The sequence below is a fragment of the Pseudophryne corroboree genome, chromosome 6, assembly GCF_028390025.1.
Source record: "Pseudophryne corroboree isolate aPseCor3 chromosome 6, aPseCor3.hap2, whole genome shotgun sequence".
Taxonomy (NCBI): domain Eukaryota; kingdom Metazoa; phylum Chordata; class Amphibia; order Anura; family Myobatrachidae; genus Pseudophryne; species Pseudophryne corroboree.
The window spans coordinates 764730206-764755918 of NC_086449.1; the positions used below are offsets into that span (position 1 = coordinate 764730206).

Genomic DNA, 25713 nt, shown 5'->3' on the forward strand with positions numbered 1-25713 from the left:
TTTAACTGACCCACAATGTTCAAGAAAATGATTAGAAGAAAATACACAGCTGCTATTATACATCTTCACAAGGTATTGTTTGGGGGCTAACAACTATATTTACTTTTTGAAAAAAATTAAAACTAAAATAAAAATGAATTACAAATAAAGTAAAAAAACTATAAAAATCTCCCTGTTTTAAAGAAACTACCATACTACATTATATATATATATGTATATATATATATATATATATGTATATATACATATATATATACATATATATATATATCCAATACAATAAGACCGGCACTCCCAAATATATCCGCACTGGGCTCCGGTGCCCTCAGCTCCAATGTTGTAGAAAATGAAGAAGAAACACTGCGGCACTCGGAGACTTGAAAGTGACAAGTATTATTCAATATGCAAACATTCCAACGTTTCGGGGCTCAGCCGCCCCTTTGTCAAGGTGCATATATATCTATATATATAGATATATATATTCAAGCGTTCCCTGAAAACTCACCTCTTTAGGCAAGCATATCAAATTCCAGAACCGCCCACATAACTTTCATAAACCTTCCTATCAAATTGCATCCACTCTGTACAGTCCACAAATATCCTCACATGTCTTCTCATTCTATGCAATAGATAGCACCTTTCCTTGTGTACACATGCCTATTTCCCTATAGATTGTAAGCTTGCGAGCAGGACCTTCCTACCTCTATGACTGTTTGTTATCACCCAGTTTGTTATTGTTATTTCAAATTGTAAAGTGCAACGGAATTTGCTGCGCTATATAAGAAACTGTTAATAAATAAATAAATAAAAGGTTTATCAATTTATAGACTATTTGTACATTATGAAATTCAAATATAGGAGTACTGAAAATAATCAGTGCAAAAGCAACAGGGACATCCATTCATATTATTAACCATCTACTTGCAAATATGCCATATTTAGTTTGCATAAAAGTAAATGAGAAAGAGAAAAAATCCATATTGTAATATAACTCACCTGGGCTGGGTCATTCATGCAGCTCATATCAGAGGGATTATCGCTGGCTTTGGCCATATCTTTAATTTGGTGAAAATCCTTCAAATAACTGAAATCCTGCTGTTCGGGGGCTGGGGAAAAGTTAGTCTGGTAACATTGTCCTTGGGTCCCCGGAGGAACCATCCTGACCTCCATGTACTTTAATGTCCCATCGGTGTTCAGGTAAAGAGCCGGCTGATACTGATCTGTGTAGGGTTTGGATTGGGACCCACTAAGAAAGCAGCAGCTGCTGCTGTAATCATAACTTTCTTTCCTCAGACATCTCACCAGTAATATAATGAATGTAACAAGTGACACTAAGCTGATGGCCACTAGGGAAATAATTAAATACAAAGTCATATCTGATGGGGGTTTGGTATTAGTGATAAAATTACCAGATTTGGGGGTTTCTACTACAACCTCATCTGCTATAGTAATAAGTACAGTGACTGTCGCTGATAAAGGAGGATTCCCATGGTCACTGATAGAGATGAGTAGTTGTTGCTCTATATATTCAGTGTCCTGAAATCCTCGTACAGTTCTGACCTCTCCTGTATACTTAGACACATGAAACAACAAGGAATTGGCAGCATCAATGAGACTAAAGACTAACCAGGCATTGTGACCAGAGTCCAGATCAACTGCAGAGAGTTTTGTCACCAAATAACCAGCAGTTGTAGATTTTGGAATCCTCTCTTGAACAATGAGATCCTCAGAGTGTTCTGGATACAGCAAGGTGGGGGAGTTGTCATTTGTATCCAAAATGAATATAAAGACATGGACAGTCGAAAATAACTTTGGAGATCCAGAATCTTCTACTCTTACAGTGAATTGTAAAACTTGGATGTGCTCATAGTCAAAGGAACGCTGAGCATATATATTACCATTATTAGTATTAATATAAACATAAGAAGATACAGAGGAATCATCTATCTGGCTCTCAGCTATAGAATAAACCAGATTAGAGTTATCACCCTCATCTAGATCAATAGCAGATACTGTACATAGGAGAGTACCTGGGTCACTGTTCTCCTTAATAAAAGCATTATAAGTAGACTGTGTAAATGTCGGTGCATTATCATTAATATCTGAGACACTGAGAATAACAGTTGTCTTACTGTACAGAGGAGGAGACCCTAAATCAGAGGCAGTCAGCTCAATAGTGTATTGGGATATTTTCTCTCTGTCCAGATTCCCATCTGTGACCAATGAGTAACGATTTTTATTAGATCTGATTTTAAAAGGCAGATTAGGTGACATATCCAGCTGTATTTCTCCATTCTTTCCAGAATCCTTGTCTCTCACATTAATAAATCCAACAACAGTTCCTAGTGGTGCATTTTCTGGAATGTCATTTGTCACTGTGGTAAATGTAATTTCTGGGGAATTGTCATTTACATCTTCTACTTCCACATGAACTAGACATTTCCCTTCTAGTGTGGGAATTCCTTTGTCTACTGCTTTAATAGATAATTCATAAAAATTAAATTCTTCAAAATCCACAATCCCATTATTATAAATCTCTCCACTTTCTTCATTTAAAGTAAATAATTTTCTGGCAGATTTATATGTGTGATCACTAAAAAAATACTGAATTTCCCCATTTGCACCATCATCCAAATCTGTTGCATTTAATGTTAACAGAACAGTTTTTATAGGGAGATTTTCCTTTATACTGATTTTGTAAACTGATTGATTACAGACCGGGGGATTATCATTAATATCTAATACATGTATTGTTATGTGACAGGACCCTGATCTGGCCGGGTCCCCACCATCAGTAGCTGTGAGAATCAGATTATGCTCTTGTTTATCTTCCCTGTCTAATGTCTTCTCTAATATCAGCTGAGGAACGAGAATTCTATCATTGCGTGTCTTCACAGATAAAGAAAAATATGAATTTGTATTTAATGTATACTGACTGACACCATTGTCACCAATATCTAAATCCTCTGCAATTTCTAAATCAAACACTGTTCCAGGACTTGCTAACAATTCTGTAATTTTAATAGTGCGATTATTAGATAAGAAAGTCGGGGAGTTATCATTTATATCCAGAATCTCTATTTCTAGACTGAAAATCTCCAAAGGATTTTCAGCAGCTGCCTCCAAATGCAGCAAACAGCTCAGACTAGAACCACACAGGGTCTCTCTATCAATCCTGCTATTCACAATCAAACCTCCATTTGCCTTATTTACAGCAAAATATTTGTGATCATTGTCAGATGTTAAATGTAACCTGCGCTGAGAGAGATCTGCACGTTTTATACCCAGATCCTGAGCTACATTTCCTACCAATGTCCCTGGCTCAGACTCCTCAGTAACAGAATAATGGATCTGCCCAGAGACCGAGCCCCAGCTACAAAGGAAAAAGGAAAACACTACTTGCCATTTCCAACACTGAAAGGAGCCTCTGATGTCCATATCTTATTTTTTTTCTTGTTTTTAAGGTCATAAAGATCCTATATTATCCAATATGCATGTAGGTTATGTTTTCATTCTTCCATCCCCCCCAAAAAAAATCAATCCATCCATAGAAATAAAACATCCACAGGGTTCTCATCGGAGCAGCAGCTTTTCTTTGTGTGAGAGGAAAGATGGGAGGGTGATTCACTGAGCCAGGGGGAGGAGAGAGTGGAGCTTATATGAGCAGATCCACTGCTATAGCTGAAATAAATGATTGAAAGACAAGTCTGCCCTCTTCTGGTCAATTGTGATAACAACATACACAACAAGCAAGCACAACTTAAATACTTATAGAAATATGAAACATCAATAGTAGACAAAACAAATTGATTCAATAATTAATAGTTTAGTCTTTTCTGTTCAGTCTCTTTTGTCCCCTTTCCCCTTTTTCTACAAGCCTGTAAATGTTATTTTGTCTAATTATTTAAAGATATACAGTATTACACTTCTAATACCATATATTAGTCATTATTTCACTTTAAACACCTTTCTTCAGATGTTTACCACATTATTATTATATTTCTATGACAATATACTCAGTTAAATAAATAAATTACAGAATATTGATTTGGGGGATTTTATTTAAGAGATTATAGTTAGTTTACTGCTGAAATTTTGTAAAGTATATGTTTTTGTATATTTATGTTTCTGTGTATGTACATTTCATTTTTTTATTATTAGATAATCTTAACAGTGGTGCATTGTTAAAGTAAAATATTTTTTAGCAACAATATAACATTCTACTTATTTATATCAAATGATGAAATGTGAAATACTTTTTTTAGTCACATAAATCAATGTTTTTTAAATGTAAACAAATGTGTCTGCTTGTCAAATTTGACATTATGTATTGGTGTATCGTGTAAAACAGAAAGAAAATTATTTTATCTCTTTGAAAATAAAAATGAGCTTATTTTTAGTGTTTAACCATAAGTATTCATGTACTGTTACTTGTATTAGAACATACCTCATTGTACTTAGAGTGTACATTGGAAAAATTTCAGAGATCTGGTGCCAGTGAATTAATTCTTAACTTCGTCTTGATTCACCAAGTAGTGCGCACACACACACACACACACACACACACACCACACACACACACACACACACACACACACACACACACACACACACACACACACACAATTTGGCTTAAAAACATACAGCCAAGCTAAAATAATAAATCACAAGCAGTTTGCTAGTGCTGTGAACCATGATCACCATCCGCTATTTGCACTTGCTGCTCATCACCCATGTATATTACAGCTTACTCAGTGCATTATGGTCTTTGCCATGGTCTGAAATTGTGTATACATATTTATTGTACTTCCTCTATATTAGAAAGCCACCTATTATACCAATCAGGGTATCAGCAAAGCAGGCATAAGTGATATGCTCAAATAAGATGCATGGGCAATATGCATGCAGCCACATATCTGGGCACGCACAGAACAAAACTGTACAATCAGTTCCAGAGCAGGGTAGATTTGTGCCCTGTGCTAGCTCTTCCCTAACATCATGATATCACACCATGGAAGTGGGGCTTTTGACTGTCATTTTCCAAACAGCCTGTAACATGACAGTTAGGAGCTGATTGGCTGGTACTTTATATCCATCCACTTTATTTTAATACATAGACCCTCTAAGTAATTTAGGCACAAATGTATTGACAATTTTTTTCACCAAAAACCGCTCTGAAATTGTCATTTGTTTAATGAGTTAAACAGGCAAAGAACATGAGTTTATTTAAAAAAGAATTTTTTTTGAATAAAAAGAAATAAATAAAAAAATAATATATATATATATATATATATTTAAATAACGGAACATCAGTCAGGAAGATTGGTAACATTGGAACATCGGTAACATTGTGACCATCGCGACATTACTGTTTACCCCAAGACAGCTGCCAGGTACACAGGGTGGATCTGGCGGTGGCTTGGGGGGGTTGTTTTACACTTTTCCAGCGGCTGCTATTTTCTGGGTGGGGTCCTGCCGTGCTGATTGATCAGCAGTGATCGGCAGCACAGCAACACTGAGGGGAGGGTTCAGAGAGGCAGAGGGACCTTCCGGTCCCTCTGAGAGCAGCAGCAGTGGGATGTTTCTCTTCCCTGCCATTGCTAACACTGCTTATCTGACTGGTCGTATCCTGTGCGACCAGGTCAGATAAAACACTTCCTGGTGTGGTCGCATCTGATGCGACCATGCCAGGCAAGTGTTGAGCCTTAAAAATGAATAAAGTGAAAAATCATAAAGGGTGGTAAAGTACCAGTCAATCAGCTCCTAACTGCCATGTTACAGGCTGTGTTTGAAAAATGACAGGAGTTGATTTGTTGGTACTTTATTACTCTTTCCACTTCATCACTTTTTTAAATACATTTTGGCCTTTTTAAATACTTTTTACCCTGTAAGTGTTTAAAGAATGTCGTAAGTAAGTAAAACAAGTTAAATTGCTAGTAATGTCATATGCCTTTACTCCTGTGAACTACAGTAGTGATCATTCACAGCGCAGCGGACCAAAGTGCAACAGGTAGCTAAACACAGAAGTGTCCTTATCATTTATTATTACAGGCTACTCACACTTGATGATAAGAACAGTCTCGTATTATTATCTCATACTTTTCATTAAAAATAACCAAATTCTCTGATAACATTTTTTATCAAATACAAAATATGCCTCAAATTCATAAAGCTACAGTACATTAGGATGTCAATACAGTTTAAATTAATCGCATAGCTCATGAGTTATAAAATACAATTATGGAGTAAGTTAAATAATCCAAATTAAACATATGTACATGATTCAGATTTTCAAATGTATATTGACAATATGAGTATATTCAGATAGGGCAGTGATGTTGCAGGTATATTGCTAACACATTTGTCAAAAGTGTTCAACAAATTTTCCTATACAGAGAATTCTCCATAAACACTGAACACAATAATAATGAAAGTTTCAATCTTGCACAAGTTCAAGAATTCCCACAAACTTTCTATCTGTTGCTTTAATATAACAAACATCTGAGGACCATTTTGAAAAAAAAATGTCAGCATTTCTACATCCTGGTATTTGTACAGTTGCTAGTTTTCTATATATATGTGCATACAAGCTGACTGCATGCCAACCATAGCACTTCAGCATACAGTAGCTGGACAAGCCTCCATAAACAACTATTTAATTCTCCAATATTGTTTTTCCACAATTGTAAATGATGGAACTATATGTCACACACACACACACACACACACACACACACACACACACACACACACACACACACACAATCACGTACACACAAACACACACACACACACACACACACTTAAAAGTTGTTTAATTTTACAGAGTTGTGCATAGTACTATAAGTTTTTTAAAATGTAAATGCATGTAATATGGGTCAGCTCATGGCTTGTATCACCTTTGAAATCTAAGAGATCTATGAATAGAAACAAATGTGGAGAATAAGGTTGAGCAGTTCTGTTCCTTTATCCTGATGTGATTTTGGACAGTCCATCCACTGGGGACTATGGCCAGAGAAGGAGTCAGCTCAGTGTACTGATGCACATGCATGATAATGACATGAGTCATTAAGATGTGGCCTCGTCTGCTCCTCACTGTCTCCATTTCGCCATGCACCAAAATCCTAAAACATCTCTGTCACCTATGAACAAAAACCTGGGGGGCAATGTAATAGAGTGCGAGAGCCAGGAAGTATGGGACTTTGAGTTCTCACATATTTTTAAAGTGGCAATTAGCTACATGGCAAAACAAGTTTGGTTTTGCAATGTAACTGATTGCAGCTGTAACGATACATGAGATCTCGGCCGAAGTCCCACGCTCCCTGGTTCGCACAGTCTATTACATTCCTCCCCTGGAGCTCTATGTACTAAAGTAAAATACATGGTGTAGAATCTTCTGTTTACAGGGAGACATTATCACTATGCACAATGGACATACTGCTACACCAACTGAAAGGCACTATTATTGGATACAATGATCTATTAAAAAATAAAAATGTGAAATTGTAGCACTGAAATATTAGCAGCCCTGATTTCCCACCATTGTTTTAAGTTATATAATACATAAATGTAGGTTAAACAACAAAGCCCAATTAATGAAGTATTTTTATTACATTTCTAGCCTAGTTGGTGATTGAAATATGATAGCAGGCAGCACTTGGTGTTATTATTACATAGATATGTCTTCATACTCAAGTCATGCATAATAGGGATGTACTACAATGTGTGAGCATTGCAGGAAAAGGGGCTCATTTGCATAAAATAAAACAGGTCACCCCTGATTTGAAGTTTTTATGTAACCCTATAATGTTCATTAAATTGACCACAGAAGTCAAACAGAGGAAAAATATGTGCACTCGCTTTTTGACATCTGTACAAGCTAACATTTTGTGGCAAACTATTATGTCATTATAGTTTTATGATGACAGGTAATGGGAAAAAAAACAAAAGTGTAATGATCTTGTGGTTTTAGTGAAAGTGTTCCATAAAAATACAAAATTCATATACAATGTTAGTCCACAACTTGTAAATAAAAAAGTTTATCCATTCATCATTGAGCCATAAATTAGATCATTCAAACAATATTAAATACTATAAAAATATTACTGGAAAAAAAAAGATAGCAATAGTTACATGGATTTGCTGTTCCATAACATTATCACTAAAACTACAAACATAAATGTAATTATTATTCTTTATTATATAAATGAATGAGGAAATAAAGGAAGATAAGTTCTAACTCACCTTATCTGGGTCATTCATATCTGAGGAATTATCACTGTCTTTAGCCATATCTTTAAACTGAGGAAAATCCAGAGACTTCGTATAACTGAAATCTTGCTGTTCGGGGGCTGGGGGAAAGTTAGTCTGGTAACATTGTCCTTGGGTCCCTGGAGGGACCATCCTGACCTCCATGTACTTTAAGGTTCCGTCTGTGTTCAGGTAAAGAGCCGGCTGATACTGATCTGTGTAGGATTTGGATTGGGACCCACTAAGAAAGCAGCAGCTGCTGCTGTAATCATAATTTTCTTTCCTCAGACATCTCACCAGTAATATAATGAATGTAACCAGTGACACTAAGCTGATGGCCACTAGGGAAATGATTAAATACAAAGTCATATCTGAGGGGGGTTTGGAATTATTGATAAAATTCCCAGATTTGGATGTTTCTACTACAACCTCATCTGCTATAGTAATAAGTACAGTGACTGTCGCTGATAAAGGAGGATTCCCATGGTCACTGATAGAGATGAGTAGTTGTTGCTCTGTATTTTCTGTGTCCTGAAATCCTCGTACAGTTCTGACCTCTCCTGTATACTTAGACACGTGAAACAACAAGGAATTGGCAGCATCAATGAGACTAAAGACTAACCAGGCATTGTGACCAGAGTCCAGATCCACGGCAGAGAGTTTTGTCACCAAATAACCAGCACTTGTAGATTTTGGAATCCTCTCTTGTACAATGAGATCCTCAGAGTGTTCTGGATACAGCAAGGTGGGGGAGTTGTCATTTGTATCCAAAATGAATATAAAGACAGCGACAGTGGAAAATAACTTTGGGGATCCAGAATCTTCCACTTTTATGGTGATTTGTAAAACCTGGATGTGCTCATAGTCAAAGGAACGCTGAGCATATATATTACCATTATTAGAATTAATGTAAACATAAGAAGATACAGAGGAACCATCTATCTGTCTCTCAGCTATAGAGTAAACCAGATCAGAGTTATCACCCTCATCTAGATCTATAGCAGATACTGTACATAGGAGAGTACCTGGGTCACTGTTCTCCTTAATAAAAGCATTATAAGTGGACTGTGTAAATGTCGGTGCATTATCATTAATATCTGAGACACTGAGAATAACAGTTGTCTTACTGTACAGAGGAGGAGACCCTAAATCAGAGGCTGTCAGCTCAATAGTGTATTGGGATATTTTCTCTCTGTCCAGATTCCCATCTGTGACCAATGAGTAACGGTTTTTATATTGTCTGATTTTAAAAGGCAGATTAGGTGACATATCCAGTTGTATTTCTCCGTTCTTTCCAGAATCCTTGTCCCTCACATTAATAAATCCGACAACAGTTCCTAGTGGTGCATTTTCTGGAATCTCATTAATCACTGTGGTAAATGTAATTTCTGGGGAATTGTCATTTACATCTTCTATTTCTACTTGTACTAAGCATTTCCCTTGCAGATTAGGAGTTCCTTTGTCTATTGCCTTAATAGATAATTCATAAAAATTTGATTCCTCATAATCCACATTCCCATTACTATAAATCTTTCCACTGTCTTCATCCAAAGTAAATAATTTTCTGGCAGATTTATATGTGTGATCACCAAATAAATACTGAATTTCCCCATTTGCACCATCATCCAGATCTATCGCATTTAATGTTAACAGAACAGTTTTTATGGGGAGATTTTCCTTTATACTGATTTTATAAACTGATTGATTAAAAACAGGTGGATTATCATTAGTATCTAATACATGTATTGTTATGTGACAGGACCCTGATCTGGCCGGCTCCCCACCATCAGTAGCTGTGAGAATCAGATTATGCTCTTGTTTATCTTCCCTGTCTAATGTCTTCTCTAATATCAGCTGAGGAATGAGAGTTCCATCCTTTCGAGTCTTCACAGTTAAAGAAAAATATGAATTTGTATTTAATGTATACTGACTGACACCATTACCACCAACGTCTAAATCCTCTGCAATCTCTAAGTCAAACAATGTACCAGGACCTGTAAATACCTCTGTAATCTTAATAATGCGATCATTAGATAAAAAAGTCGGGGAGTTATCATTTATATCCAGAATTTCTATTTCTAGACTGAAAAGCTCCAAAGGATTTTCAGCAGCTGCCTCCAAATGCAGCAAACAGCTCAGACTAGAACCACACAGAGTCTCTCTATCAATCCTACTATTCACAAGCAATCCTCCATTTGCCGTACTTACAGCAAAATATTTGTGATCATTGTCAGATGTTAAATGTAACCTGCGCTGAGAGAGATCTGCACGTTTTATACCCAGATCCTGAGCTACATTTCCTACCAATGTCCCTGGCTCAGATTCCTCAGCAATAGAATAATGAAGCTGCCCAGAGACCCAGCCCCAGCTACAAAGGAGAAAGGAAAACACTACTTGCCATTTCCAACACTGAAAGGAGCCTCTGATGTCCATATCTTAATATTTTTTTCTTGTTTTTGGGGTCATAGAGATCCTGTATTATCTGCTATGCATGTAGGTTATGTTTTCTGTCTTTCATCCCTCCCAAAAAAAAAAAACAATCCAGCCATAGAAATAAAACATCCACAGGGTTCTCATCGGAGCAGCAGCTCTTCTTTGTGTGAGAGGAAAGATGGGAGGGTGATTCACTGAGCCAGGGGGAGGAGAGTGTGGAGTTTATATGAGCAGATCCACTGCTATAGCTGAAATAAATTATTGGATGACAAGTCTGCCCTCTTTTGGACAATAGTGCTAACTACATACCCAGCAAGCACAAGTCAAATAATTATAGAAACATGAAACATGAATAGTAGATTAAAAAATGATCCAGTTATTAATAGCTTAGTCTGTTCTGGTTTAGTCTTAGAGTAGACTTCTTAGCAGAAGATAGTTTCAATTCCTGTTATTTATAATGAGAATAATCTATGACTAGGAGCCTACAAGAAGCATCATTTTTTAATTGAAATATTATTTTTAATATTATTCCTGCAATTTGCATCAAGTTAACATTGTGTCCTATTTTCTAGAGCCTGATACTTTTAAATGATGCCTTTGATATTGAAACCTTTTTTGTACGTATTATTCGCCCTAATTATTTTATGATACTGTATATTTCAATTCAGACACTGCACCATTTTAGCCCTTCTTTGGATCTTTTCATCATTATTATTATTATTATCATCATCCTCTAAAGACAATGTACCCAGCTAAAAAAAAGTAAATGATATTCATGAGGGTAAAAATAATAATAATATTATGGTTGTTTTTTTTACAATTGAAATTTTGTTAATATCTGTTTTTGTCTTTGTATGTTTCTGTGTATGTACTTTAAATTTACTATTTGCTTTTTATGGATAGATAATCTTGACAGTGCTGCATTGTCATAGTATAATATTTTTATCAACAATACAATATTCTACTCATTTATACCTTATTGTCAAATGTGGAATGCATTATTTTAGTCAAATAGATCAATTGTTTTATTAAATGTATAGAAATGAGTCTGCTTGTCAAATGTGACATTATTGTATATATTGGTGTGTTGTATAAAACAGAAATACAGTTATTTTATCTCTGAAAATAAAAATGAGCTTGTTTTTGCTGTTTAACCATAATTATTCCTGCACTGTTATTGGTATCAGAACATCCCACATTGTATTTAGAGTTCACATTGACTGAATTTCAGAGATTTGGTGCCAGTGATTTAGGGGGACATGTACTAAGCAGTGATAAAAGTGGAGAAGTGATCCTGTGGAGAAGTTGCCCGTGGCAACCAATCAGTTGCTCCATACAATTCTACAGTATGCAAATTATAAATGTTACTTCAAAGCTGATTGGTTGCCATGGGCAACTTCTGCACTGGCTCACTTCTCCACTTTTAGCACTGCTTAGTACATGTCCCCCTTAATTCCTTAATAACCTTGATTGACCAACTAAATAGCACATACATTTACACACACACACACACAAACACACACACACACACACACACACACACACACACACACACACACACACACACACACACGGAAGACCCTCTCATGTGCTGCAGAGCAGCAATTATTAGATGCTGTGTGCATGCGTACAGCATCTTTTTACCTGGAGAGAGGGGACATGACAGCAACCCAGAGCACTCGGCATGCCCCACACTACAGCACAAATGGGGGTGTGGCCAGCATTTGTGACACTTTCCACGAGGACATGCCCCCTACCTGCGAAGACTTGTCCCCTAAATTCATGCATGTGCCTTCAGTGCACACCAGTGTCCCTCTGCCCAGCTTCAAAAAGTTGTGAGGTATGGTATATGATCTCTAAAAAGGACATTTGCGCGCCACTGGCTTTCATCCTTTTCTTATTATACAAAGGGAAATGTCTGTGGAGCTTATTGTGACTCATGATACCTTGGCACAGACTATTCAGTTTTTCTGTGTACACTATATTTGCTTCTGTATAATAGCTGTATGCTGTATGTAACCATATATTAACAACAAATACATTCTATGTTACTGTAGGCGTCAATAATACTGTTAAACTCTGTGTAAAACAACTGAAACACCTCCCTGTCTTGTGTAAGTCATAACAAAAGTTTGCTTAAAAATATACAACCAAGCCAAATTAATAAATCACAAGCAGTTTGCTAGTGCTGTGGACCATTATCACCATCTGCTAGTGTACAGTGCCTTGCTAAAGTATTAACCCTGCTTTGCAATTTTCATGTTTTGTTGCCTCATAACCTGGAATTAGAATGGATTGTTTGAAGGTTTGCATCATTTCATTCACAGAACATGCCTACAACTTTGAAGATTTTTTTTTATTGTGAAGCAAACAACAAATAGGACAAAATAACAGAAAACTTCAGCGTGCATAACTATTTACCCCCTTAAAGTCAGTACTTTGTAGAGCCACCTTTTTGCGACAATTACAGCCTCAAGTCGCTTTAGTCACATAGTCTCTATGAGCTTGCCACATCTTGCCACTGAATTTTTGCCCATTCCTTTAAGGCAAAACTGCTCCAGCTCCTTCATGTTGTATGGTTTCCGCCTGTGAACAGCAATCTTCAAGTCTAACCACAGATTCTCAATTGGATTGAGATCTGGGCTTTGACTAGGCCATTGCAACATATTTAAATGTTTCCCCTTAAACCACTTGAGTGTTGCTTTAGCAGTATGCTTCGGGTCATTGTCATGTTGGAAGGTGAACCTCCGCCCCAGTCTCAAATCACAGGCAGACTGAAACAGGTTTTGCTCAAGAATATCCCTGTATTTAGCATCATCCATCTTTCCCTTAACTTGAAACAGTTTCCCAGGCCCTGCTGCTGAAAAACATCCCCACAGCATGATGCTGCCACCACCATGTTTCACTGTGGGGATGGTGTTCTTGGGGTGATGGGATGAGTTGGGTTTGCGCCAGACATAGCATTTTCCTTGGTGGATAAAAGTTAAGTTTTAGTCTCATCTGACCAGAGCACCTTCCTCCATACATTTGGGGCGTTATCCACATGTCTTTTGGCAAACTCAAAATGTGCCTTCTTATTTTTAACACTAGGTAATGGCTTTTTTCTGTCTACTCTTCCATAAAGCCCAGCTGTATGGAGTGTACGGCTTATTGTGGTCACATGCGCAGATACACCAGTCTCTGCTTTGGAACTTTGCAGCTCCTTCAGGGTTACCTTTGGTCTTTGTACTGCCTCTCTGATTAATCCCCTCCTTGCCTGGTCTGTGAGTTTTGGTGGCCGGCCCTCTCTTGGCAGGTTTGTTATGGTACCATGTTCTTTCCATTTGAAGATGATGGATTTGATGGTGCTCTGGGGGATCATCAAAGATTTGGATATTTTTTTATAACCCAACCCTGACTTGTACTTCTCAACAACTTTGTCCCTGACTTGTTTGGAGAGCTCCTTGGTCTTCATGGTGTGATGCCTCTTGCTTAGTGGTGTTGCAACCTATGTGGCCTTTCAGAAAAGGTGTGTTTATACAGACAGATCATGTGACACTTAGATTGCACACAGGTGGACTTCATTTCACTAATTATGTGACTTCTGAAGGTAATTGGTCGCACCAGAACTTTTGAGGGGCTTCATAGCAAAGGGGGTGAATACATGCCAATTTTCACATTTTTATTTATACAAATTCTTTTTTATATAACTTTTTCTCATTTCACTTCAACAATTTAGACTATTTTGTGCAAATCCATCACATAAAATTCAGATGAAAAAAATAAAATAAAATACAGGTTGTAATGTAACAAAATAGGTAAAAAGCCAAGGGGTGTGAATACTTTCGTAAGGCACTGTATTTACACTTGCCACTCATCACCCACAAATATTACAGCTTTCTCAGGTGCAGTAAAGTATTTGCCATGGTCTGTACCAGTTTGCAATTGCATATTTATTGTACGCCACCTGCTAGAGAGCCTCCCATTCCATCAATCAGCATATCAGGCACAAGTGATAGGAGCATACAAATTGTCATGGGCCATATACATGCACCACGTATCTGGGCATGCACAGAACAAAATTGCACAATCAGTTTCAGGGCAAGGCAGATTTGTGTCCTGTACCCTGAACACATAATTATGTCATGGGTTCAAGTTCAGAACATGGGATCATGCGGATTAGCATGCTGTAACTAAATAGCTTCCGAACATCATTAAACTTGTTCAGAACATTAAAAAGTGTGCCACGCTCCTGGCATGGTGACTCACTCCACTTTGCTCACACAGTTTACTATTCCCAATAGAAGTCCACGTGGATAGTAAAACTGATAGCACAGGGGGTCCCATGTTCTGAACTTGACCTGATGTCATGGTGTCACATCATGGGAGTGGGGCTGCAGGCACCAGGAAGGATGCTCTGGGTGGCTGTACAGGCTGCAAGGTAAAGTTCCAGACATCCTGCAAGCAAAATGCAGGTGCCTTTGGGTAACAATGATATTACCCTTAGTGCGCTGTGCCTTTGGCTACAGAACTGCTCACACACCTTGTTATGGCCCTGTGCACAATTAAAGCTACACAAACTGACACAGTACTCGCTGCACATGAGGCCCTGGGTGCAATATTATTCAGCACTTGAAAGGGAATTGTTCTACATAAATATCAGAAGATAATGACAATCTTCAAGACATTTGTAAGTACATACAGATAAGTAAGCATTTAAAAGGGGTCAATGTACTAGATCTCTACTTACTGTACCATAGAGAAAAAGCCACAAGTGATTCTCCTCATTATCACTGCAAAGCAGAAGGCAGCTAATGCAATGTTCACTAAAAATATCCCCACAAGATGGTTGGTCACATTCCAACTCCTGATTGCAATGTCTGGCAACTCCTTCACTCACCTCTCTCCCGGCGTGCAGCTGCAGAATTGGAATATTTATTTTTGTCAAAACTTTATTGACAACCAGACAAACTCCACTGGGCTTATTTCCTACTTCTCACTTTATGTGAGGAGAAGCAGGTAAAGGCAGCTATAGGTGGCAAAGCCAGCATCGGAGAAGATAGCTGATGGTAATTGATCTCTCTTCTTAGTAACACCTATGTCACTTTGTGCTGCCATAGGTGCCTACGGCAGTGCAATGTTTTAGCTTGCTCTTTGCACTAGCTGACTGATGGCAGATAACACCCTTTAGTGCATACCAAGAAGCAATATGCACAGGGTCTCTGTGTTCTTTCTGTTTGACCCCTTATCTCCACTTAGTGCATGGGTCCCTAAGTCACTAATTAAGATCTAATAAAGTATAGAAAAAGTCACACTCCACTGACTACACTCTGTAATTAAATTTTGAAGCCTGATCATATAATATATCAATTTATTATAAAGGATAATTTTTAAAAGTTGAAACACACATAAAAACATATGTTTACTCTCAACACAACATAAACTACTTATTAAAACCTGTAAGTGTTTTAAGTTTTGATTCAAAGTTACTTAGTTTAAAGATATGTTTACAGTATTTTCTTTAAAGTATGTTACATACAGTAGTAATTGAAGAGACCTGTAAGTGTTTAAAGCACTGTATTAAAGTAACTTACTCAGTACAGTATGTATATAGATGTGTTTAAAGTATATTTTCAAGTAGGTTATTTTGTAAGTATTGCATACCTCCCAACATCTTTAGCCCTTAAAGAGGGACTTCCTGGCACAGCAAAGCCGTGTGCAACCAAAAAGGGGTCATGGTCTATTGGAAAGAGATGTGGCTTTACGGGAGCAATGCCTCCCATTTTCAGCATGCCTAGTGCTCTGTGAGCTGCTAGCATGCCTCATTCCCTCTGTCTCCCATGAATAGATGCGGCGCGCATGAGCACAGCATCTATATACCGCAGCGAGTGACAGGTAGCCTCCCAACTGCCCCCCTGTGGCCCATGGGTCAGACAGCAGGACAGTCCCAAATAAATGGGTCTGTCCCGTGAAAATTGGACAGGTGGGAGATATGAGTGCTGTGTAACCTGTAAGTGTTTAAAGTATTGTTTTAAAGAATGTTGATTAGTCCGTATAACAAATTACATTGATTGTAATGTCACATGGCTTTACCCGTGTGCATTACAGTAGTGATTATTCACAGTGTACCAAAGTGCAACAGGTAGCTGAGCACAAACATGTCCTCATGAGTTACTAATTTGACGATAAGGAAAGTCACATATCACAGTATTTCCTTCCACTGTAAATAAAAATGACCTAAATGCTCTGATGACAACTTTTAATCACATACAAAATACGCTTCAATTTCATAAAGCTACAATGGGATGCCAATACAATGCACTGTTTACTAATCACATAGCCAATCACACTTATAAAAATACAATTATGGAGTTAGATTATATAAATATAATATGGAATAATTTAAATAATCCATCATAAACATGTGTACATTTTTCAGATATGTAAATGCATGTTAGTTAACTATAAACTTCACTTATAATTATTTCAATTGATAAAACATATTTTTATGGCATCAGATAGGGCAGTCATGTTGTAAGCATACGGCTAACAATCAAATATTGTTATATCGAACATCCTGGTATTTGTACAGTCACTAGTTTTCCATATATATGTGCATACAATTAGACTGCAAACCATCCATAGTACTTCAGAATAACTGTATGGACAGCCTCCATATACAACTATTAAAGTGCAATGGATTAACTACCCAATTCAGCACTAAAATTAAACATTATCACATACCTGATTGTAGAAAACAGAACTTATATTTTGTTTTTCCATAATTATAAATTATAGAACAGGATCCATTCAGGATATGGCGTTCGGCATCCCAGCAGTCAGAATGCCAAGGCTGGAATCCCAACACTGCTCGGAATGCTGACACCAGCATCCCAACATGGTTAGAAATGCGGGTGCCGGGATCCCAAATGCCGGAACTTTTTCTACTGAGAGTCATCCTTGGTAAGCCGTGGGGGGGGGGGGGGGGGGTAGTGTTAGGCTGAGGAGGTGGAAGGGTTAGGTTTAGGCTATGGGAAAGGGAGGTTAGTTTTAGGCACCAGAGGGGACAGTTGGGGCTAGGTTGCAGGGGGTGGGAGGCTAGGGTTATTCTGCGGGAACAGAGGACTAGGGTTAGGGGGTAGGGTGGAGGGTATGCTTCTGGATGCCGGTGTCTGTCATATGACCACCGGCATCCAACTGCTGGGATATCATATGTATCCTAATAGAACTACTGTATATTTCACACAGAAACACACACATTTAATTAATGTTTAATCCTATACAGTTGTGTATAATATTATAACATCTAAATGAATTGGTACTTTGCAATAGCTTGCACGTTATAAACCCAAATAGTACAACAAGCCCTAGAAATTATTATAGTATTTTAATATGGGTCAGATCACGGCTTTTGAAATTAAAATATAGAAACAAATATGGAGAAAAAAGTTGTCAATTTCTGTTACTTTCTCCATATTTGACTTTTGTCAGTAAATTGTGTGTCCACCTGTTGGGGGTTATGGCAGCTCAGAGTACTGACATACTTGCATTATAATGACATGACTTATTAAATATATGTCCTCTACTGTCACTCACTGGGGCAACTGAGTTGTTCTCTGTGTCCCCCACTGGACATCTATATGAATGGGCACCCAATAGAGCAGTGCAATTGTTGCTCCATTCGGACACCTATAGCCATTGGGGAGCACATTTATTCTCGCAGCCTCCTGGGGTGTGAGAAGAAATGTATGCGAAGCCCACTGTTTGGTACTATAACAGTGATTTGGACGCCCGTCGCTGTGCATGGCTAAACTCTGTGCTTTTAGATGCGTCAACACCAAAACAGAGAAACAATTGAATTGCTCCATTGGGTGCCTATTCGTACAGATGCCCAGCAGTGTGTGCGCAAAAAATAAATAGCCACCACTGTCTCAATTTCACAATGCGACCACAGCATCTGTGACACATAAACAGAAACCTGGTGCTCTCATAGCAAGATTAAAGGGGGGCACACAGCGGATACTGTAACAGATGCCCCCCTGGCTGGAGCACACTGACATCACTAGCTCTCCATCTTGTGCAGTAGAAGAACCAGGCAGCCAGAATGTGAGCAGGACAATGGGGGTAATTCTGAGTTGATCGCAGCAGGATTTTTGTTAGCAGTTGGGCAAAACCATGTGCACTGCAGGAGGGGCAGATATAACATGTGCAGAGAGAGTTAGATTTGGGTGTGGTGTGTTCAATCTGCAATCTAAATTGCAGTGTAAAAATAAAGCAGCCAGTACTTACCCTGCACAGAAATAAAATAACCCACCCAAATCTAACTCTCTCTGCACGTTATATCTGCCTCCCCTGCAGTGCACATGGTTTTGCCCAACTGCTAATAAAAATCCTGCAGCGATCAACTCAGAATTACCCCCCATATGCAGTGCAGGCAGAGACACAGGAGTATCAGGTTTCATGATCTACTGACAGAACATCCAGACCAGAGGAGAGATAGGAGGGGGCAGAGTGCTGTAAGTGACCCAGGGATACCAGCTTCTCCTCCTCCCTGCCTGGGTGTCTGGGGTCTGTATAACCTGTTATCTAATGAGGGTCTAGAGAAAGACCTGCTAGACCCTGTCCCAGTGTGCAAGTAGTACAGAGACTCCTGCTATTCTTGCATGTGACAAGATAAATTATAGATTTTATTTTTATGTGTATTTTAAGGGTGTTTAAGATGTCTTTGTTCCACTACAAGAAAACTTAATAAAATAGTTGTCTCTCAAATAGGTGGAACTATAAACAGTACCCAGGCATTAGTAAACCATTAGTTTAAATCTAATATACACCATTGGTATAAAATTAACATACACAATCCATTCCTCCCAACATGACCCATTCCAGGAGGGACACAATGCTTTCTACCCAGATGTTCCTCTCAATTTATGATTGCAATCACCTGTACTGAAATACCTTTCTTATCAATTACATAATTCAACACATGTGACACCAATCATATATTAAGAGGGAGGTTCAGGTAGATAGTGCCACGGGCTCCCCAAAGACTTAATCCTACCCTGGGTGCTCTATGTACTAATGCAGAGTACATGGTATAGAATCTGTTCAGTTTGACTGCTTGTCTGTTCACAGGAAGACAGTTTATCTGCTATTCACTATGATCCACCAACTGAAAGGTACCAGCTCTGCAGTGAAATTATGGCACTGAAATAATCAGTTCTGTTGTACCCTAATTATTTTACGTTATATAATACATAAATGTAACAAACCCCTATGAAATAAGTGTTTTTACATTTCTAGATCTTTAACTGAATGAAACCATTATGACAGTAGGCAGCACTTGGTGAGGATTGTATTATTGCATATATATTTTTCTCAGAACTAACATGCACAATAAGTCATGCAGAATGGGGATGTACCACAATGTGTGAGCAAGGCAGGAAAAAGATGCTTATTTGCATAAACTAAAACAAGTCACCCCTGAATTTTGTCTGATTTATATATCTACATAATGTTTATAAAATTAACCACCGAAGGCAAAGATAGGAAGACTATGTGCATCCGCTTTTTCACATATTTACTTGCTAAAAACATTTGGCAAACTTGTATTATTGTTTGTTGATAGTAACAAGTAATGAAAAGAAACCCAAAACATCAATTTTGTAGTTTTAGTGAGTGTTACAAAATAAAACAAAATCTAGACGAGGTTTATATACAAATTGTAAATAAAAAGAGTTTATCAATTCATCACTGAGCAGTAAATTGGACCAGTCATACAATATTAAATGCTATATGAAAATTGTTGGAAACAAATACCATAGCAATAGTTAACCAGATTTCCTGTTCCATAAAATTATCCTTAAAACTGCAAACATATCATAATTATTTAGTATAGAAATGAATGAGGAAAGAAAGGAAGAGTAATTCTAACTCACCTTGTCTGGGTCATTCATATCTGAGGAATTATTGCTGCCTTTAGCCATGTCATTTAACTGAGGAAAATCCAGAGACTTCATATAACTGAAATCTTGTTGTTCGGGAGCTATGGGAAAGTTAGTCTGGTAACATTGTCCTTGGGTCCCTGGAGGAACCATCCTGACCTCCATGTACTTTAAGGTTCCATCTGTATTCAGGTAAAGAGCCGGCTGATACTGATCTGTGTAGGGTTTAGATTGGGATCCACTAAGAAAGCAGCAGCTGCTGCTGTAATCATAACTTTCTTTCCTCAGACATCTCACCAGTAATATAATGAATGTAACCAGTGACACTAAGCTGATGGCCACTAGGGAAATAATTAAATACAAAGTCATATCTGATGGGGGTTTGGAATTAGTGATAAAATTACCAGATTTGGGGGTTTCTACTACAACCTCATCTGCTACAGTAATAAGTACAGTGACTGTCGCTGATAAAGGAGGATTCCCATGGTCACTGATAGAGATGAGTAGTTGTTGCTCTGTACTTTCAGTGTTCTGAAATCCTCGTACAGTTCTGATCTCTCCTGTATACTTAGACACATGATACAAGGAATTGGCAGCATCAATGAGACTAAAGACTAACCAGGCATTGTGACCAGAGTCCAGATCCACAGCAGATAGTTTTGTCACCAAATAACCAGCACTTGTAGATTTTGGAATCCTCTCTTGTACAATGAGATCCTCAGAGTGTTCTGGATACAGCAAGGTGGGGGAGTTGTCATTTGTATCCAAAATGAAGATAAAGACGGGGACAGTGGAAAATAACTTTGGGGATCCAGAATCTTCCACTTTTATGGTGATTTGTAAAACCTGGATGTGCTCATAGTCAAAGGAACGCTGAGCATATATATTACCATTATTAGAATTAATGTAAACATAGGAAGATACAGAGGAACCATCTATTTCGCTCTCAGCTATAGAGTAAACCAGATCAGAGTTATCACCCTCATCTAGATCTATAGCAGATACTGTACATAGGAAAGTACCCGGGTCACTGTTCTCCTTAATAAAAGCATTATAAGTAGACTGTGTAAATGTCGGTGCATTATCATTAATATCTGAGACAATGAGAATAACAGTTATCTTACTGTACAGAGGAGGAGACCCTAAATCAGAGGCTGTCAGCTCAATAGTGTATTGGGATAATTTCTCTCTGTCCAGATTCCCATCTGTGACCAGTGAGTAACGGTTTTTATTTGTTCTGATTTTAAAAGGCAGATTAGGTGACATATCCAGCTGTATCTCTCCATTCTTTCCAGAATCCTTGTCTCTCACATTAATAAATCCAATAACAGTTCCTAGTATTGCATTTTCTGGAATCTCATTTGTTACTGTGGTAAATGTAATTTCTGGGGAATTGTCATTTACATCTTCTATTTCCAAATGAACTAAGCAGTTCCCTTCCAGTTTGGGAATCCCTTTATCTACTGCCTTAATAGATAATTCATAAAAATTGGATTCTTCAAAATCCACAATTCCATTATTATAAATCTCTCCACTGTCTTCATCCAAAGCAAATGATTGTCTGGCAGATTTAAATGTGTTTTTATCAAAGAAGTACTGAATTTCCCCATTTGCACCATCATCCAGATCTGTCGCATTTAATCTTAACAGAACAGTTTTTAAAGGGAGATTTTCCTTTAACCTGACTTTGTAAACTGATTGATTAAACACCGGTGGATTATCATTAATATCTAATACATGTATTGTTATATGACAGGACCCTGATCTGGCCGGCTCCCCACCATCAGTAGCTGTGAGAATCAGATTATGCTCTTGTTTTTCTTCTCTGTCTAATGTCTTCTCTAATATCAGCTGAGGAATGAGAGTTCCATCCTTATGAGTCTTCACAGATAGAGAAAAATAAGGATTTGTATTTAATGTATACTGACTGACACCATTATCACCAACATCTAAATCCTCTGCAATTTCTAAGGCAAACCGAGCACCAGGATTTGTAAACACTTCTGTAATATCTATAGTATTATTTTTAGATAAGAAAGTCGGGGAGTTATCATTTATATCTAGAATCTCTATTTCTAGACTGAAAAGCTCCAAAGGATTTTCAGCAGCTGCCTCCAAATGCAGCAAACAGCTCAGACTAGAACCACACAGGGTCTCTCTATCAATTCTGCTATTCACAATCAAACCTCCATTTGCCTTATTTACTGCAAAATATTTGTGATCATTTTCAGATGTTAAATGTAACTTGCGCTGAGAGAGATCTGCACGTTTTATACCCAGATCCTGAGCTACATTTCCAACCAATGTCCCTGGCTCAGACTCCTCAGCAATAGAATAATGAATCTGGCCAGAGACCCAGCCCCAGCTACAAAGGAGAAAGGAAAACACTACTTGCCATTTCCAACACTGAAAGGAGCCTCTGATGTCCATATCTTAATGTTTTTGATGTCATAGAGATCCTATATTATCCTATATGCATGAAGGTTATGTTTTCAGTCTTCCATCCACCCCACAAAATCAATCCATCCATAGAAATAAAACATCCACAGGGTTCTCATCAGAACAGCAGCTTTTCTTTGTGTGAGAAAAAGATGGGAGGGTGATTCACTGAGCCAGGGGGAGGAGAGTGTGGAGCTTATATGAGCAGATCCTCTGCTATAGTCAAAATAAGCAATTGGATGACAAGCCTGCCCTCTTCTGGTCAATAATGATAACTTCATAGACAGCAACAAAAATCTAACTTTTTGATTCATTTAGTTTTTTCTTTTTCAATTTACTCATAGTTAATTCTCCTGTGGTAAAATTTCAGATCAGCCCTCTGACTCTCATAATAAAATGTTAAATAATTTAATTTTGTTTTTACCAGTGCATCGACTTAACACTGTGATAAACCCCCTCCTTGAACTGGTTGAGTTTGTTTTACTTAAATGTTTCAGTCATGTCCTAACTTTCCCTTCATTCATCCATACTCAACATTCTGTATTATTCTCAACAATTACTTATCATGTTTTGCTTCAAACACTGCATCATTTATATCCTTTGTATCTTTCCAGTGTTATATTTTTCTGGAAACAATGTACCCATCTACATATAAATAGCGACTAGTAAAGATGGAAAAATAATTTTAGAAAAGAGATAATAGATACTCTTTTGTTAATACAATCTTAGGAAAGGTCTGTAAATTTCTCTACATTATATTTCATTAATTAAAATTAAAGTCAAAACGTTTGTAAACTTCTTTAAATTACAACAATAAAACAACATTAAGTTTTTCTACTTTATTATGACAAAATCCATACTATGGTATAAGAACATCACCCATTGGGTCAGATGTATTAAGCACCTAACTGTCAATTTTCAAATCCGTAATGATTGGTTGGTGCGTTGTCACCTTGCGCTTATCACTGGTTTATCACTTCATTATCCCTTCTCCAGGTTAATACATCTGCCCCAATGTATCTTGAGATAGCTAAATGAGTTTAACTGAGTCTTAGAGAATTGTTATCCACAAATTAATTCATGAATCAGTCCTAATCTACCAAATAATTAACTCACCCTGAATTAACAGTTGATTTATAGGAAAATAGTTTTATGTATATAATAAGAAGGTAATGATAATCTTTCAGATATTTTTAATAACCATGGACAATTCTGACACATTTTTGTACAGATGTATACTTTATGAAATACATGCAAAAAGACATAAGCATTTAGTATTGTTTTAAAGTTCTGTATGTTGCGTATTACATACTGCATAACAATGTAAATAATTATGCAGTAATTAGATATGACTGTGCTGAAGCCTTTTGGAGCTGTGCTCATTCAAAAGGTAAGAGATAGCACCAGTAGCTGGGCTCAGAGGTGCAGTTTTGGGAAGGTGACTGATCAGGCAGAGAGTCACATATTATTTCCTTATACTGCAAATTAAAATTACCCAAGATTAATGATAACGTATTTACATGCAAAATACAGAAGACTATGCTGGAATTGGATTTGATTAAAGGGAAAACTAATCCCATGGTTTATGACTTGTACAAATATAAATATGCAATGCATTTCTATCTTAGATATTTGTTCAAATACATATTTTTAAGTTAACTAAATATTCAAGAAATATTTAGGAATTATATAATAGAACACACACACACACACACACACACACACACACACACACACACGTAAAATTTAGAAGCATTGTAATATTTTTAACAGTCTTCTTCATACAGACTCATACCCCTTTTCCACCTGTAGCACGGGTCGCAGCCGGGAACCTGACACGGCTGCGAAACGTGCTACAGCCCCCTTTCCCACAGTGCTCACCAACCTGGCATATTGCCAGGTTGGTGACGCTGCTAGTGACATAGCAGGGCGGCGCTGGGAGATCACATGATCTGCCAGCACCGCCCTTCCATTCACTGTGAATGGGAGCCGTGTCGCATCGACATGGCTTCCGTTCACACTACACAGCTTACCGGGTTGAACACGGGTAGGATTCCCGGATCACTTGATCCGGGAATTGCAGGGGGGGGGACGTTTCCACTAGGAAGAAACACGGGTATATGCGCCCCGCGCATTTACCCGTGTTTTTAAAGCTAGTGGAAAAGGGGTATTAGCCTTCCAGTGCTGAAAGCTATTCATGTGCTTCCTTTCTGATTCAGATAACAGAGTCCTCTTTAGTAGTTAGAAATAAGGTACAGTATGTATTTGTTTAGGACACATATGCTGTTGCTTTTGATTCCATTTATTGTTTACTTTTTTTATGGGATTGCTGATGAATAATTAAAAAGTAAAAATATATATTTTTGAAATACATATGGTTATGTTGTTTAATTCTCATAGCACCAAGTACAACATGTCAGCATTCCTTGCTTTTAGTTTTGCACATAGTACAGGTTGAGTATCCTTTATCCAAAATGCTTGGGACAGGAGGTATTTTGGATATCGGATTTTACCGTATTTTGGAACAATTGCATACCATAATGAGATATCATGGTGATGGGACCTAAGTCTAAGCACAGAATGCATTTATGTTTCATATACACCTTATACGCACAGCCTGAAGGTCATTTAATACAATATTTTTAATAACTTTGTGTATTAAACAAAGTTT

General features: G+C 37.6%; 1 protein-coding gene across 25 annotated transcripts in view; it reads right to left on the reverse strand.

Annotated features, from left to right (window-relative positions):
- Positions 1-25713, reverse strand: part of LOC134933410 (protocadherin gamma-C5-like) — a 688451-nt gene that overhangs the window by 215309 nt on the left and 447429 nt on the right. For 2 of the 25 annotated variants that reach the window (XM_063928593.1, XM_063928585.1), the window contains exon 1: positions 8245-10856. The exons of 21 other annotated variants lie outside the window; for them this stretch is intronic. In XM_063928593.1, coding sequence (XP_063784663.1) covers positions 8245-10683 — 2439 coding nt within the window. In that variant the 5' untranslated portion in view covers positions 10684-10856. Of the gene's footprint in view, positions 1-996; positions 3600-8244; positions 10857-20597; positions 23187-25713 lie in introns of those variants that run through there. 2 more of the 25 variants (XM_063928592.1, XM_063928579.1) reach the window with 2 other exon arrangements.